Source organism: Rhinatrema bivittatum, chromosome 6 (genome assembly GCF_901001135.1).
Source record: "Rhinatrema bivittatum chromosome 6, aRhiBiv1.1, whole genome shotgun sequence".
Lineage (NCBI taxonomy): Eukaryota > Metazoa > Chordata > Amphibia > Gymnophiona > Rhinatrematidae > Rhinatrema > Rhinatrema bivittatum.
This window is the reverse complement of record NC_042620.1, coordinates 52,171,330-52,189,308: the sequence shown is the minus strand read 5'-3', so window position 1 is coordinate 52,189,308 and position 17,979 is coordinate 52,171,330. Positions and strand designations below refer to the sequence as shown.

At 43.8% G+C, this 17,979-nt stretch overlaps 1 protein-coding gene across 4 annotated transcripts in view; it reads left to right on the top strand.

Annotated features, from left to right (window-relative positions):
* DARS (aspartyl-tRNA synthetase) overlaps positions 1 to 17,979 on the top strand; it is a 205,561-nt gene that overhangs the window by 39,068 nt on the left and 148,514 nt on the right. For all 4 annotated transcript variants that reach the window (XM_029605392.1, XM_029605393.1, XM_029605395.1 and 1 more), the window contains 3 exons: positions 6,378 to 6,474; positions 9,534 to 9,563; positions 15,219 to 15,276. In XM_029605392.1, the coding sequence (XP_029461252.1) occupies positions 6,378 to 6,474; positions 9,534 to 9,563; positions 15,219 to 15,276 (185 nt within the window). The remainder of the gene's footprint in view (positions 1 to 6,377; positions 6,475 to 9,533; positions 9,564 to 15,218; positions 15,277 to 17,979) is intronic.

Below are 17,979 nucleotides of genomic sequence, written 5' to 3'. Positions count from 1 at the left end.
CCTCTAGGAATCATTTTGTCGTCTTGCCCTAAACTTGGCAGTAATGTACTGCTGTCAACATGAAGTCGGTCATAGTAAGTCTGGAAGGAAAGACTTGCATCTACAGTACATATTGTCTAAACACTAGACTGAAGTTTCCATAAACCTGTTGTTCTGAAAACCAGTTTATAAAGGGTGAAAAATGTTTTTCAGTTCACTGCAAAAAGTTCTTTGCCAGTTTGAGTGCATGAGTTCTGAGCAGAAGCCATGGAACCTTTGACTTTTATTGATGAACTGCTGGAATAAAGCTAGTTTGTATTTGATTTTTAGGTGAAGTAAGAATTAAGATTATTGTAATCCAGGGGTCTGCAACATTTTTCAGGAGTTTAATAAAACAACATCTCTCAAGGAGGTGATGTGCCTTCCCTGCCTCCAAGCTGGGGGATGTCTCCCACTACAATCTTGCATCTTTTAGGGGAGTCTCTAGACACCTGGAATGAGACCTGCACAGCAGTCTGCTTCTGTTGTCATGCTGGCACTGCATTTTCAGAACTTGAAAATTTTGGAATTGAGGGCAGTGCTGACATTAGAGGGCAGATCTTTTTTCCTGGATACTTGCTGGTACAGAGTACTTGAATCTTTGTCCTCCAATTGCTTGATTTGCCCTGTGGTCCTTAAAAACCCCCCCCCCATATATCCTGCATATGAGTACCATCACCTTTTTTCCCAGAAAGAGCACTGACAGAGTGTGGCATGTGTCAGGGGTATTTATTTATTTATTCAAACTTCTATTCTGCTACTTCCTCTGTGATCAAAGCAGATTACATAACACATACACAATCATTAAAACAGAACAATAAAAACATAAATAATACAATGCACTAAATTGCAAATCCACTGTTTGTTTCGGAGCACATAGATCAAATAGAAAATACCTGTGCAAATAATTTTGCCTTCAATTGTTTTCTAAAACACAAATAGTCACATTCATCTCGGAGACTTAAAGGAAGGAAATTCCACAAACCAAAAGCAGCAATACTACAAACTTTTATCCTTGTTTCTTGCAAATGGTACTGACTTAAAGAAGGACTCAGCTTGGGAAGATGACCTTAAAACACACAATGGCACAGACCAATTCAATCTTTCCTTTAGACAAAAGTTATCAAGATGAATTGATTGTGCTGCAAAGTCAATAACTTAAACTGGACACTGCAGAGATTAGAAGCCAATGCAGGCCAAACGTTATATGTACGGCTGCATTTTGGACTAATTGTAACGCGTGTAAGCAAATAATTTGCCGTGCCCAGAGAATTGCAATAATCAAGGTGGGTAAGTACAGTCGCCTGTTGACAAGATTGCACATAATGGTCTAAGCATTCGTAACTTATAAAAGGCAATCCTAGCATCTTTCTTGACTTGACAGGTGTTATACTTGACTCTTAAGCTTTCACGTAAGTATCTAGCCTCACAAGACAATTCAACTGTGAAACCACAAGTAAACATATTGGTAGAAATCACCGGAGGTTCTTTCTTCCCAAGCCACAAAACAGAGGTTTTTTCACACATAAGAAAGACCATTTGCATATTTACCAGTTTTTCACTAACTAAATAGATCTATTAAAATTTTGATATGGGAAGTCACCTGTTTTTAAACTGGGAATATAAAATTGGACATCATGTAAAATTAAAAGCAAACCAAGTGCTGTAAAAAAAATTGTCAGAGGTTGCATATACACATTAAACAGGGCCGCTGACAAAGTGGACCCCTGTGGACCTCCAGCAGTGCTCATATACCAATCAGACCAGCAGATTGTACCTGAACATAAGACTTGCCATACTGTGTTAGACCAAGGGTCCATCAAGCCCAGTGTCCTGTTTTCAACAGTTGCCAAGCCAGGACTCAAGTACCTGGCAGAATCCCAAGCTGCTTTTCCCAAGAATAATCAGTGGATTTCTGCAACTCTACCTTAATTGTTAATGGACTTTTCCTCCAGGAACTTGTCCAAACCATTTTTTAAACACAGCTACACTAATAACTTTCACCCACATCCTATGGCAACGAATTCTAAAACTTAATTATGCGTTGAATAAAAAAATATTTTCTCTTATTAATTTTAAATGTATTGCCTAATAAATTCATTGTGGTCTTTGTACTTTTCGAAAGAGTAAACAACTGATTAATGTTTACTCGTTCCATTCCATTCATTCCATTCCACTATCATAACTCCCCTCAGCCATCTCTTCTCCAAGCTGAAGAGCCCTAACCTCTTTAGCTTTTCCTCAGAGGGGACTCGTTCCATCCAGTTTATCATCTTGGTCGTCCTTCTCTGTACCTTTTCTAATTCTGCTATATCTTTCTTGAGATGTGGTGACCAGAACTGAACACAATTCTCAAGATGAGGTGACACCATGGAGGAATAGAGAGGCATTATGTTATTCTCTGTTTTATTCTCCATTCCTTTCCTAATAATTCCTAGCATTCTACTTGCTTTCTTGACTGCTGCTGCCCACTGAATAGAAGATTTTGACATATTTTCAATGATGACACCTAGATCCTTTTTGTGAATGGTGACTCCTAATGTGGAATCTTGCAATGTGTAGCTATAATTTGGGTTACTCTTCCCTAAGTGCATCACTTTGCACTTGTCCACATTAAATTTCATTTGTTATTTGCATGCCTGGTCTCCCAATTTTGCAATGTCCTCTTGCAATTTTTCACAATCCTCTTATGATTTGACAACTTTGAATAATTTTGTGTCATTGGCAAATTTGATCACCTTAATTGTGATCAAATTCCAGGTCATTTATAAATATATAAAAAAAAAAGCACCAGTGCCCAATCAGATTCCTGAGGTACTCCACTATTCACCTTTTTCCTTTGGGAAAATTTACTATTTAGCCCTACTCTGTTTTCTATCTTTTAACCAATTGGCAGTCCCCAATAGAATACTCCAGGTCCCAAAAAGCAAGAAGGTAGGCGATCTAAGAAAGCCATCAGGAAAACAACAAGGATAAGATGCCACGGTCTTTTTCAAAACTTTATTGCAGTGGAGATGTATATGTTTTCTTATAGCCCGACTCTGGCCGAGTTTTGCCGTTAACAGAACGGCTGCCTCAGGGGCTAAAAATAAATTGTACAAAATGCTTGTTTAATGTAAATAAAAAAACAAATAATCAACAAAAACAAATATTAAATAACAAAACAAATTAAAACATTTCTGATATAAAATCATATATAAAAATTTTATATATGGTTTTTTTTATATATGGTTTTTTATATATGGTTTTTTTATATATGATTTTGTGTGCCTGGCATGGCTCTTGCGACTCCCTTTTGAGCCGCTGCAGTCTTGCGACCTGAAGTTCCTCACCTGGAAAGTTTTGTTCTTGGTGGTGATTACTTCAGCTCAAAGGATCAATGAGCCTCAAGCTCTGGAGAATTACCCACCATACACGAAATTCTTCCATGATCGTCTGGTGTTGCGTAAGCATCTGAAGTCCCTGCCCAAGGTGGTATCAGATTTCCACCTTAATCAGTCCATCGTGTTACCCACCTTCTTCCCCAGGCCTCATTCCCACTTTGGGGAGTGAGCCCTTCATATCTTAGACTGCAAAACGGCCTTGGCTTTCTTTCTGGATCAAACAGCAAGCCACAGACAGTCCACCCAGCTCTTCGTATCTTTTGATCCCAACAGACTGGGAAGGGTGGTGGGTAAGCAGACCCTATCGAACTGGTTGGCGGATTGCATTGCCTTTTGCTATCAAGCAGGCTTCCCGCTCGTCGACAGAGTAAAGGTTCACTCTATTTGGGCCATGGCAGCTTCGTAGTTCATTTGGGCACAATCCCTGTCGCCAAGATTTGCCGGGCCGCAACCTGGAGTTTTCTTCACACATTTGCAGCTCATTACTGTTTGGACAAGCACGGGCGTTAGGACAGTGCCTTTGGTCAATCCGTCCTCCACAACCTGTTCCAGTCCTGAACACAACTTTTCCTTCCATGCTCTCTGGGACAGACAGTCCCTTTTCGGGCCCCGGTGCCACAGTTGTTGTGCTTGTTGGCACTTTGGTTGGTTGCTGTGGTCCTTATGGTGGCCAGGGACAGTCTGGAGCTTGGTAATCACCTACATGTGAGGACTACTATCCTGCTTGTCCTAGGAGAAAGTGTAGTTGCTTACCCTGTAACAGGTGTCTCCTAGGATAGTAGGATGTTAGTCCTCAGGAATCCCGCCTCCCTCCCCATGGAGTTGGGTTCTCCTTTTGGTTTGTTTTATTTTTTTCGCTCATATTTTTTTATCTATATTACGAGACTGAAGGGGGACCTCGCGTGGACATGCAGATAGCAGCATGCTGGGCATGCTCAGTTTGCTGGTCAAAGCTTCTAGAAACTTAGACAAACGTTTTCCATGCCGGGCTGTATTGGATGATGTCACCCACATGTGAGGACTAACATCCTGCTGTCCTAGTAGAACACCTGTTAAAGGTAAGCAACTGCGCTCTCCCTCTCTCGCAAACAAGCACCTCACATACACACAATCCCTTTTTCACACATATCAGCTCCCGATCTCTCACACACATACACACTCCTTCACAGTCTGCTCTCAGAGGCTCCCTCTCTCTGGCACCCACACCCACGCACCCTCGCACATGCTTTCTCACCTCCAGGCTCGCAGTCTTACACACACACACTCTCACTCGGGCCTGCTTCATCTTCACTGCAAGTGGGACAGGCTCTGCTCACAGCACACTGGGGCCTGCTCCATCACCGTGAGTGGGACGGCCTCTGCTTGTGGCATGCCTGGGCCTGTTTCATCTTCGCCGCAAGTGGGGTGGTCTCTGCTCGTGGTAAGCTGGGGCCTGTTCCGTCTTTGCCGCAAGCGGGACGGGCTCTACTCACAGCATGCCAGGGCCTGCCAAATTCTGCGCAAATTCTGCACTCTGCAGTAGCGCAGAATTTCCCCAGGACTACATTTTGCATAAACTTCTTTATTAGTGACAAGAAAACAAGCAAAAGCAAAGCAGCTCTTCTGTTCTTTGCAGTTCAACAACACAAATATAATATTACAACTTACAGTTCAGCAGTTTTCTCTAAGCTTCATGGAAGGTGCCTCCAGCACGGATGTGCGGGTGCGGCGAGTAACCGGGTGCCCACTGCATCCCTGGGGCGCTCCCCCACACCTCACCCCCTTCAAGATTCCACTAGGGCAGAAGGGACAGAGTCATCAGCACCTCCCCTGCAGTTAATATTTGGTCTCTGCGCCAAATTTAGATTCCCCTGTTAGGGTCATCTATAAAAGGCTGTGGTCAATTTGCATCCCAGTTATGACCGAGACTTTTCATTGTGTCTGTGTACAATTGCGAGACGAACAACCCGGCTGGGTGGGGGCGGGATAAGGATCCAGTGTGTCGGGGCTGCCTGATTACTTCTCTTCCCTGGGCCTCGTGTTCCCTCCTGGGTCTGGCTAGTTATACACCTTCCCAGTGCCTTCCACCCAGACCAAGATTCCCTGCTATCTTAGGCTTAAGATGAACTGGGCCAGATCTTTGAATCCGGTCTTTTAAGGTGTTTTGGGATTTTCTCCTGTATATTCGCTCACAGTCCCCATATTCTTTAGAGCAAAGATCACTGACCGTTTTAGTAGCCACCCTCTGGACCAACTCCATCCTGTTTATATTGTTTGCCGGTACAGTCTCCAGAATTGTACACACATGCCAAATAAGGTCTTACCAGGGACTTCTGTGGGGTAATATCGCCTCCCTCCAACCTAAATAAACACTTATTTTCCAGGAGTGGGTGGAAACCTTCAAGATCTGATTTTCAGTTTGCTTAAATATTTAAGAGACCAAAATGATAAATAGATTTCAGTAATGGCAATTTTTGTCTTTGTTAAGGCACTGAATGTTGCTGGGATATGTGCATTTGACATTGGCCTCATATTTATGAGGTCAATAGTTTCATCCTGATAACTGAAGGATCAAGTAGTATCGCAGTCCATAAAGCACAATCTTTGCCAAGCCCATCACTTGACCCAAGGGCTGTCAGCCTCTTAATTGAAAAAGGATATCTCTATTCATGTTCGGGGTGGTGTTAAAAGAGATATCCCTTGTATGCTATCAGCAAGCACGTGCTTCCTGTGAGCTCCTGAGGTTTTTTCAGGAAAAAAAAAATGCATTAAAAATTTTTCAGAGTCTAGGAAAGCCGGCTGATTGAGCTTGTTTACGTAACAAAGAGAATGACTGTGTCTTTATAATGCTGTGAATATAAATCTGGTTTCCCATTGACTAAGTACTTCCTAAAGGAAGCAGAATAAATAGAACTGGAAGTTGCAAGGTCGCCTTTAATATCATACTTACAGCTTCATAACAGGCATTTACAATTGGTTTGTTTCTTCCTCTTGTAGTTCAATGGAGGACCATTCTCAGTCAAAGAAAGCTCTTAAGAAACAACAGAAGGAAACCGAGAAAGCTGCTAAGAAAGCAGAGAAGCAGGCCAAGCTGGTACGAAGCACAACATTGTTAGACAATTGAAAGGAAAAGCATTTCTTTGTTGAGCAAGGTGGCATATTGTCCTGAATTCCTGTATGTATTTAATGTTGTAAACAGTTTGTAGATATGGAATTGAAATATCTCGCACTGTTTTATATCTTGCTTCTCCCTAAGCCACTGGTGTCTGAACTGTTGTAGGGTGCCTTTTGTCAAATACGGATCTGCAAAGAATGAAATGTGTAATTTGAATTACTTTTTAAGTTGCTGATGATTTGTATAGTGCTGTAAAGGAAAACTAAAGTGGACATGATGAAGAACGAGCAAGCTGTAGATCAGAGGTTGGCCATGTTTTGTCACAGTATCAAAAGCTGCACAACAGTCCTAAGGAGATGTGGGCATGCTGACCCGTGCCTCTGGGGGAAATACTCCACCCCTGCCCCCGACGGTAAGGTCACCTCTGGCTGTCACTCCCTCTATAGTGCCGACACCACATTTTGAAAAGCTGCGGGAGGCACTGCTGATTTTATGCCTCAAGGGATTAGCAGAGCTGATCCCATCTTTTAGAAAATCGCTGTGACATCGGCCTTGCAGAGGGAGCTGCGTGCTGGGAGTGATGATGTCTTTTACATGATCCCTTGCTGCCAACCCTCCCTGCCTCCTATGTAAAAGCAGCAGTACAAGTCACGTGCCTCTGGCTTTTTTTTTTTTTTTCTTCACTAACATTTGCAAAGATGCACTAAAGTAAAGAAGTTTTTTTTTTTTAATGTCTTAATGGAACTTTATTTAGATATAAAAGAAATGATCAGTGTAAAAATAAAATGACCTGTTACACTAAATCACCCCAAATCATACAGGTAATAGCATCTTTCGTAAATTACAAAGCACTATTTCTTCATAAATACCAGAAACAAAGAGGTCTCAGATTTGGTTATACTTAGCCAATGCCCCTTTCAATGCAGAAGTGATTTGTTTCTTTACTAGCCATTAAGCAGTTTTAGAGCTCACAAGGAATAAAGGATAGTTATGACAGCCCTTTGTGTTTATTTATCATCCCGTTCCACCATTCCCCCCCTCACCAGAAAAAAAAAATAAATAAGCACAACAAATACCAATTTACAGAAAATAACCAGTGAGGAGCAGTATGGAAATCTTTGGGTTTATGTACAGTATAATCCTTCGAGAAATTCATGACCATGTGCTTGAATCCAGTCATTAAGGCAATGTTTGTTTCTTTGTGATAAGGCTTATACTTAAAAAAAAAAATACATAGAAACATAGAAATGACGGCAGAAGAAGACCGAATGGCCCATCCAGTCTGCCCAGCAAGCCTCACACATTTTTTCTCTCATTCTTATCTGTTACTCTTAGCTCCTTGTTCTATTCCCCTTCCACCCCCACCATTAATGTAGAGAGCAGTGATGGAGCTGCATGCAAGTGAAATATCTAGCTTGATTAGTTAGGGGTAGTAGGGGCAGTAACCGCCGCGATAAGCAAGCTACACCCATGCTTATTTGTTTTACCTAGACTATGTTGTACAGCTCTTGTTGGTTTTTTTTTTCTTCTCCCCTGCTGTAGAAGCAGAGAGCCATGCTGGATATGCATTGAAAGTGAAGTATCAGGCACATTTGGTTGGGGTAGTAACCGCCGTAACAAGCCAGCTACTCCTCGCTTTGTGATTGTGAATCCTTTTTTTTCTTCACCCCTGTCGTTGAAACACCATTACCTCATCCCTCTGACCCAGGAGCCCTCAGAGCACACACTCCGCCATGAACCTGGAAAGCTGGAGCCCTCCAGAAATTTCTGATATTGCTTGGTGACCCTCGTCAGGGTTGCATGTAAAAATGAAGACATCACTATACCTGGGAACTTTCGAGTTGTGGTCACCCCGAGATTGCTGTTAATTAGCAGACGATGGGGGGGGGGGGGGGGGGGGGAGGGGTAGAACTGGAATAATTTGTATCAGCTTTCTCTCTTCCACTACCCCCCACCCAACTAATCCACACTTTCTTTTTTTTCCCACCCATCACCATCACCTGTTGCCCCTCCCGAAATGACCCAGCATACTTCCCCCTTCATCTCTCCCTGACCCCAGCAATATCTTTGCTCCCTCCCCCTATAAGTCTCAGCTCCATGACTCACTCTACCCTTAGCTGAGTGATTCCCAAGTCCTGGAATCACACTGCAGACTGAGTTTTGTGTTTATTGCAGTTTCTCTTCAGTTTCTCCCCACATGCTGCTCGCAGTATCTACTCCAGGCTCGCCCCACTTCTCCTGTGCTTACATGGCCCTACGTTCTTATGCTGTAAATCCACATGAAAACAGGCTAGAAAAGGACAGAGGAAATGCACGTGAAAAGAAAAATCCTTTTCTTATCTATTAACTTGGATTAGATTCTTCAGGCCGAGGAATCTCTGAGCGTTACAGAGGGAGAATGCAAGCACTGCATCCCCTTGAGAAGGTGCCAGAGTGCGCTGAGCCATGTCCCTGCTTTGAGCCTGATGTTTGAAAGCCTGAAAAAAAAAAAGGTTTTTATTGCTTTCATTCATTTTTAATGCTCACTTTGTGAATGGGGCAGCATTTTCTTCCAGATCATTTGGGCTTCCGATTCAATCAGAACCAACCTCTACTGGCCTCCAGCAATATGTGCCTTCATGTAGGAATGCTCCCCATTTTTTTTTATAACATCTCTCTCCCTTTCATCTTGCCCAGCCATTATGGTCCTTTGCCAGGGATGACAGACCATGGCTCCCTCTGGAATCGGATGTACTTGCCCCCTGAGTCTGTCAATCAGGTGTCGCTGTTGTACAATGCCTCAAACTCCCTTCCCACCCTCTCTTTGCTTTTCTGTATGTCGCTGACAGCACACAAAATGGCAAAGAAGGTTTGCTGCTACAAACCAGAGCCATTTAACCTTTTAAGACTAGGATACTGCTTGCATGTTGTATTTATTTAGGTAAAGCTTGCAATCATAGAGTATAAAGTAGGTATGTAATTTTTAAACAAACTAAGAACCTTGAAAAACTACAACTTCCCTATGGTTTCACAATTTTAATATCATCTTTTTGTTTCAGGCAGCAGAACAAGTAGCAGAAGAGGGAGAGGCAAGTGTCTTCACTTTATTACTTCTGTGTAGATGGGATCTATTAAAATTGTTTTTTGTCATCAGAATTGCCCAGGAGATTCTAGTAGCCAATTTTAAGTTAAAAAAAGATATATCATTGGCGAAAAATGTTGTTACAAATAATTAAGCAACAAGGCCCAGCACAGCAGTCTTTATTAGTCCTGTTGTAACGCTCATGAGAAAGGTGGACCCTTGATGCTGTGGTGTGATTGGCGCTGCCTAATGATCAAGCCCTCTAGGCCCACACTGACAGCTAATGGAGAAGCCCTGTGGTTGGGAATCAGCTGGAGCTTCGCCTATACCAGCCGCCTCCCCCTCAGGTTGAGCCCTTGGGTTCTGGTGGCCGGTAGGTCTTAGGTGAGTCCTAGGGTAATCCAGATACAGTTGTCCAAGTCCAAGCGATAGTCAGGGCAGATAGCAGAGACTGATATCAGGCTAGAGGTTGGGGCAGGCAGCAAACAAGGCAAGGTTGGTTCCAAGGCAGAAGGTCAGGTTCAGGCAGTGATCAGAGAAGATCAGGGTTCAAGACAGGGTCAGAATTCAGGAAGTCAAGCCAAGGGGGGAACAGGAAGGGACAAGGACAAAGACGGACAAGACCAGGCTAGGGCACAACACAGACGAAGCAGGGAATGAGCAAGACAAGGCATAAGCAAGGGACCATGAGAACAAGGCAGAGTCAGGACACAGAATAGCAGCTTGCACTGGGACACAAGGCACACCAGGAGACCTGTTGCTGAGGCATTGGCATTAAGGCAGCGTTCTGAGGGGCCTCATGTACGGAAGGCCTGTATTATCGGAGGGTGATGCAACCGCTGCGGCCCGTTTTAGAGCGTGTGAGTTCCAGTGGAGCGTGCTGGCAGGAGAGGTCTGCAGCATGGCGGCGGGGTGAGCATGGCTACAGATCTTAACATTAGTAAGGACTGCCCAGTTTTGTAAACTACAATAGTTTGTTGTCTCCTATAATGCCTGCACATCTCACCCACTTCAAATATAGCAGAAAACCTGGGCACATGCCGTGGTTATTCTAAAAGCTGTCAAAAGCAAATGAGCAAAAGCAATAACTATATAAGTTAACAGTTTGTAATTTATACTATACCTTTCTTTCCCTATAAGCATACAATTCAAGTACTTCACTGGAAAATATCATAGTTCGCTAGTAAGTTTGTTCTACCTGTTTTTACCTAAATATTTTTTGGCCTGAAAGTGCACATCACTATTTAGTTGCAGCAGTAGATTTTTCGCTAAGCAAAGAATTGCTTGGGTCACTATCAGTTGGTGCTTAAAATGTATTATAGATTTAATACAGGAATGGTACCGTAAATAGATCAAACAAAATAAATTATCAATTGAAATTTATTCCAAAGTGTCTAATTGTGCCAAAGGTTGATTTAAGTGCACTGTAAATCCGAAGCAGCACAATGAAAAATAATTGTTTTGCTGAGTTAATCCCTTTTAGCCCAGGTAACCAGCATTGGTGAATCAGGAAGTGGCGCTATCTCGGTAGCCCGGCTGCAGCAGACTTTGCCCAGTTCACCTGCCTTTGCTGGTTAACGTTCAGATGGCAGAGATTGTATATCTCAAGTCTCGTTTCCATGCAGCGAAGTGAATTTTTTATCTGATTCATGTGAAAGTTAGACCTCAAACCAGGCTTTCTGACGTGTGTGAGGTATAGGGGGTTTTTTTTATTTTGTTTTTAACCCCAGCCCCATTTTTTTCCCTTCTCACAACTGTTGACAAGGGTCCTCATTAATCATGCTTGTGGGGCCAACTTGTATCCACATCCCAAGGATGGGTAACCAACAGGAAACTGCTAAACCTGGCTGGGCCTGGAGAGACCATGGGGGGGGGTGGCGGGAGCTTTGTCACATAAAAACATTCTTTATTGTGCATAGCTCTTACTTTACCATTTCACCAGCATTTGTCTTTTTCATGAAATATATAGAGAGAAGGGCGGAGCTGGAGAATACAAGGAAAGAGGGACAGAGCTCAATTTCCATACAGAGAGAGGGCGGAGTTGGAGAGTACAGGAAGGGAGAGGGGTGGAGCTCAATTTGCATAGCAGTGGGCCAACTTTTCTGTTTATTATAGTTAGATGTTAAGACTTAGGGAACAGGTTTCTTTAGAAGGTTGTCAAAACGTTTATAACTGGGAAACATATGGTAAACTGTTGATCTGATTAGATAACAGTAAAAGCCAAAGCTTCATGTTTTGAAACAGCAGTTTCCTGAACAAAAAAATATATTGTGCAAGCAAAGGAATCCATTTCATAGTAAAATTAATAATGACGGCAAAAAAAAAACAAAACAACCCAAATGGTCCATCCAGTCTGCCCAGTAAGTTTCTTATGGTAGTAACTGCCGCTTCATGCAGGTTACCTCCCATGTTTCTGTTGAAGGTAGTAACTTGCATGGAGCGGCAGTTACTACCATAAGAAACTCTGCCGGGTAGACTGAATGGACCATTTGGTCTTTTTCTGCCGTCATTACTAGGACTTCCTTTGCTTGCACAATATATTTTTTTTGTTCAGGAAATTGCTTTATCGAAACACGAAGCTTTGGTTTTTACTGTTATACGGTAAACTCTTAATCTGATTAGATAAGTTTCCCAGTTATAAATGCTTTGACCAGCTGGAGCATTGGTGGTTCAGTGGTAGAATTCTCATGTTCCACGTGGGAGGCCTGGGTTTGATTCCCGGCCAGTGCAATAGAAAATCTTTGTCAGGCTTGTCCCAGCCTTTTTTTGGCAGTGGCAGAATGCCATATATAATAAGAAAAGATTTCTGGATACTTGGATTAAATATATTCAGAGCCTTTCCGGTAGAGCCAAGAGTTTGATTTTGAATAGTTTATAGTGTAGTTTGAAATGACACACCGGTTTCTGGTAGTGCACGGTAGTTGTGCCCTCGGGCGCTGCATGTAGGCCATACGATTTGGTTGGGGCGGAATTCTTATACATCATTGTATTTAATAAATAATGAAGTCTGGATATTCCAGAAAAAAAAAGACATCTAGACCAGGATATCTGTGTGTACGTAATTCGGCACTTATAGGCTTGAATGTGAGGGAGGTAAGAAAATTTGATAAAAAATGGAGAAATTTAGTTTTTACATAAACTAATGAATGTTGTTGATCAGGTATTATTTGAAGACTACTTGATGTTATAATCTACTGGGGGGGTTTTGTATGATTTTCTTGCAGTCTGTTTATTTTAAGGTATTTTGTTTTATTGTTAACTTAATAATGATATTTAAACATAAGTTTTGACAACCTTCGAAAGAAATCTGTTCCCCCAAGTCTCAACATCTAACTATAATAAAAAGGAAAAGTTGCCTTGCACTTACATTGTTGGTATGCAAATTGAGTCCCTTGTACTCTCCAGCTCTGCCCCCATATAGAAATTGAGCTCTGTCCCTCTCTCTCCCTGTACACTCCAGCTCTGCCCCCCTTTGTATTGTCCAATCCGCTGTCTGTTACCACATAAGGAAATTGAGCTTTGCGCTTCTCTTGGGCTGCACTCTCCAGCTCTTCCCTCCTCTCTGTCTTTGAATTATCCAGTCCCCTCCCTCCTACCACACGGTACACTTGAGCTCTGCCACACATCTCACTTACAGGCCGATACAGTAAGGACGCGTAAGAAAGAGTGCGGCAGTGCCGGGCGCACCCTCGTTTGCGGCACGCACAGTTTGGATCACATACCGCTTGATACAGTATTCAAATGAGACGCAAATGCAAGCCGCATCCAAAGCGCGTCCCTGAAGCGGTAGGCGTGCGCAATCCATTTTACTGTGTAGAGCGGTATACAGCGCCTATACAGTATCCTGGGTGCGCTGGTACCTGTCATTTAAAATGTCATTCCACCAGGAAAGTGGATGGTTCACCTACAGACCCCGCCTTGAGCGCCCGGCGCCAGCAAGCCCCGGCAGCCGGCGATCGGCGGCAGGGAGCGCAACAAAGCACCTGTGCGCGCAGCTCCGATTTTCCGCCTCCTTCGGACGGGCAAGAGAGAGACGAAATTTCACGGGCAAACTTTCCCCCAGCCCCCGCTCACCTGCCCTGGCCGCGGCCACGCAAGCCCCCAGCAGCAGCAGCAGCAGCAGAAGGGCATCCATGGGTGCCGGTCTCCCGTGCGGGCGCGCTGACAGCTCCGGAGCAGCCCCAGTCCTCTCTCCCCTCCTCCCGAGGCGCGCACCGCGGCTCCCCTGCCTCCCGGGGGCAGCGACAGCGAGAGCGGCTTCAGCAGCCCGGGGCGGATCGGGCGCTCCCCATGCGAGGCGGCTGCCAGCAGCCCCCCGCCGGCGAAGGTGCATGAGCGCCCGCCTGTACATCCAATTTGGGCGCTCAAGGCAGCGAAGGTGCATGAACGCATGCCGTGACTTCAGACGTCCAGCTGGGCGCTCAGGTCACTGCATGCATTCATGCACCTTCGCTGCCTTGAGCGCCCAAATTGGACGTCCAGGGGTGCGTTCATGCACCTTCGCCGGCGGGGGCTGCTGGAAGCCGCCTCGCATGGGGAGCGCCCGATCCGCCCCGGGCTGCTGAAGCAGCTCTTGCCGCCGGCTGCCCCCGGGAGGCATGACAGCCGCGGTGCGTGCCTCGGGAGGAGAGGAGCGAGGACTGGGGCTGCACCGGAGCTGTCAGCGCTCCTGCATGGGAGACCGGCACCCATGGACGCCCTTCTGCTGCTGCTGCTGCTGGGGGCTTGCGTGGCCGCGGCCAGGGCAGGTGAGCTGGGGCTGGGGGAAAGTTTGCCCGTGAAATTTCGTCTCTCTCTTGCCCGTCCGAAGGAGGCGGAAAATTGGAGCTGCGCGCACAGGTGCTTTGTTGCGCTCCCTGCCGCCGATCGCCGGCTGCTGGGGCTTGCCTGACACTTGTCAAGCTGACAATCCCTGATGCCCGAGCGTAATACAGAAATGATTTTCGCCCTGCGCCTTGCTTTATTTTTTTGTAATAATTTTTCCCCCTTGTGCGAGAAGCATTTTTTTCTGTGGATTGGGTTGGTTTGGGACTGGGCGGCTAAGTTCACCACACTAACATCAGGGTCAGGGTAGACGGTAAATTTGCAGGTTAAAGACGCTGCAAAATAGCTGGTTAAAAAGGCGATAATCTGGGCGCATGTTACTGTATCGGAGGGAATAGCTAATCCGATCATTAACATATATACATGCCGCGGGCAGAAAGGGATCCGCGTTGATTTCAAGAAGCGGTAAGGACGCGTAAAACCGGATACTGAATCGCGGGTTAGACATACACGTCCAAATTGTGCGTACAAAGCAGGTTAGAAACAGGGTAACCGCGGCCGCGCTTTACTGTATCGGCCTGTTAGGCACTTCCTAAACTTCACAGCATTTACCTGTTTTTGGATGGGCTTTTATTACTAGTTAGTTATTTTTTACTTTTGAATATAGGTCTCTCGAGTCAGTCTAGTGGCTCAAGGGTTTGGTGCTGTGTAGTGGTACCTGGTGGATCACCAGTTCAAATCCCCCTACACCTGTATAAAATATAATATATATTTACTGTACATATAGGTCTATGCTGGATATTTTAAATATTTACTGAGTTTACTGTATGACATATATTGAGCTTTTTGATATAATATACTTTACATTAATCTTTACTTGTACTTTTTTTTTCTCTAGGACTTTGCCAAAGACAGATATGGAATATCTTCTATGATTCAGTCACAAGAGAAACCAGGTCAGTTATTAACTAAAGAAAACCAGTAAAAATCGTATGTTTGCAGGAGGTTGTATTTCTCAAGTCTCGTTTCCATGCAGCAAAGCAAATTTGTGATCTGCTTCATGTGAAAGTTAGACCACAAACCAGGCTTTCTGAAGTGTGTGTGAGGTGTAGGAATTTTTTTTTTTTAACCCTTACCACTAAGTATATTTAATGATAATGTAATACATTGAGCATTTATTTAAAAGGTTAACAGGTTTAATGTTTTCATTTTAAGACCGGGAACGTATAATCATTAAACCATTTAAGATAATTTAGAGTCTTTGTTGTACTTAATGGTTTGGAGAATTCTACTCCCTCTACACTTTGAAACCCAGGTCCACATCTCTGATCCACTGCAGCCCTCTTAAATAGGTCTGGTTATTATGTGACCCAAACCAGCTATGTTTCCATGAATGTTGATCCTGTTTTTCTAGATTACACTATTTGCACATCAAGGTTGCAAGGAAATTCCATTTATGGCTGCAATCTAACTGTAGTTTGTGCACGTACCTCACTGTTAACACAACCACTGCAGACCAGAAATAGCAGAAATAATGAGCGTCGGAAGATCAGAGTCTAAAAAATGCAGGAGTCTTTGCCTTACACTTGAAAGTGTTGACAGATTAACATTTTGCAACGGTATGCAGAATTTCCAGAGCCCATAATCCTATTGATGCATATGTAACCTAACATTATTTTCATACATGTCCCCTTTAGATTTGTACTGGATTTGGGTAGGCAATGCATATGTTTTTCTCATTCTAGCTGTGTGTGTTAAGTGGCTGCTAAAAGTAGGATCCAGTAGTCACAAATGGGTAGCCACATACTTTGTTCTTCGAGAAGCTATTAATACTTCCCAGCATACATTCAATGTAGCACAGCAATATAATGGTGTATATTCTTTAACATGCAGATCCTGTCAGAACAAACTTGTGTGTGAAAATTATTACAATATTTACATTTTTTTTTCGGGTGGGAGCAACCAATTCTAGGGATTTTTAGACTTCAGGCAATGTAGTACAGGGAAGTTCATTTCATATTTGTTCTTATGTCCTGCCTCTTTCATTCAAAAAGGGGACCTAAAGCGATTTCCATAATAAAAAAAAAATCTTAAAACAAACCATCATAAAAACAATACAAGGAAACAATATCATATAACAGTACAATAATAAATTAAGCAACCCTAATATATACCTTTCCCCAACCTTTCTATCACTAGGGAAAAAGCACACCGTATCTCACAAGCTAAAAATACATTCCCTCCCTAACAAGACCACCCACCCCCCCCTGAAAAAAACCTGTATCCCAATCCGATTTATTAACAGCTTCCTCCCCTTAACCTAAAATGTTCAAAGGAGCACATCACAGCACCATTCTTTTAAAGCCAGCAGGCCTGTACTGACGTTGGGATGGAGAGGAGTACATTATGGTGGGGTGAGACCAAGTTTAAAAATGCTCTCAGGTGCCCAACCAGCATCCTCATGACCTCCCCACAGGACTCCAGGCAAGGCAGCATGATGTCGAGACTGCTCTGCTCTGCTCCATCTGATGATCTTTTCCTATTGCTATTACTAAACATTTGTGTAACATTACAAGGTATTCATATTGCGATACAGATATGCAGAAGAGACAATGCCTGCTCTATTCAGCTTACTGTCTGCTTTATTCTGTTTTGGTGTATATTCTGCTTTTCAGCACTTCAAAGTGGATTACATTCTCATACTAAAGGCATTTCCCTGTTCCCAGAGGGTTAACAATCTAAGGCCTGGATTCAGATTGCTATAAATATAGCAGAAATAGCGCCCGTGATTAAAAAAAAAAAAAATGGCATGGTTAGGCTGATTTCCCGTCTACCGCATCTCATAGGTAATTTATGCATTGCGTTTAACACATCACAGGTTGTATCAGCGCATAATGTTACATCAGCATATAATGCGGCATTTTACGCGGCATGCATAGATTAGTGCGTGGCGCGTTATTTGTCTAGTTTATATATACTAGCTTCCTGCAGCTGCCTCTTTGAGGGTGTGTCAGGTGTTTGGAGAGTAGGTGAGTTGGTGGTAATTGGTAGTTGATTGGAGGTAGTTAGCGATTTCTGAGAGTGGTGTCCTGTGGCTTGTTTCTCATCTGTTTCACTTTCCCTTGGTCTATTGTCTTGATCTGAGTATGTGAAAGTTTTTGTTAGTTTGTCCTGTTTGTCTGTGTTTGGGTGAGGTGGAGGAGGTGTGGTGTGAGGAGTGGTGGTGAGGCGGAGGAGGAGTGGTGTGAGGAATGGCGGTGGTGAGGCGGAGGAGGTGTGGTGTGAGGAGTGGCGGTGGTGAGGCGGAGGAGGTGTGTGTGAGGAGTGGTGGTGGTGAGGCGGAGGAGGTTTGATGTGAGGAGTAGTGGTGCCCAATACTAACTGTAAAAGTGACAAACACATGAGGGCACAGCCTATAGGACAGCAACTCTTCCAGCTTGGCCACAAGACCTGCCAGCCATGTGAATCAGCAAGGGCCTGCAACCATAAAACCCCTGAAAGGTGGTAACTGACCATTCTGCAAGCTGTTCACCCCAGGAGTCCACAGCCTATTTACTTTAAGGGTGGCCACAGATAGCTTAAGGACGGTAACTGATACTAGCTATCGCAACAAGCAAAGTATTCAGCATATTTTCTAGGTACATACATACAGCAGTACT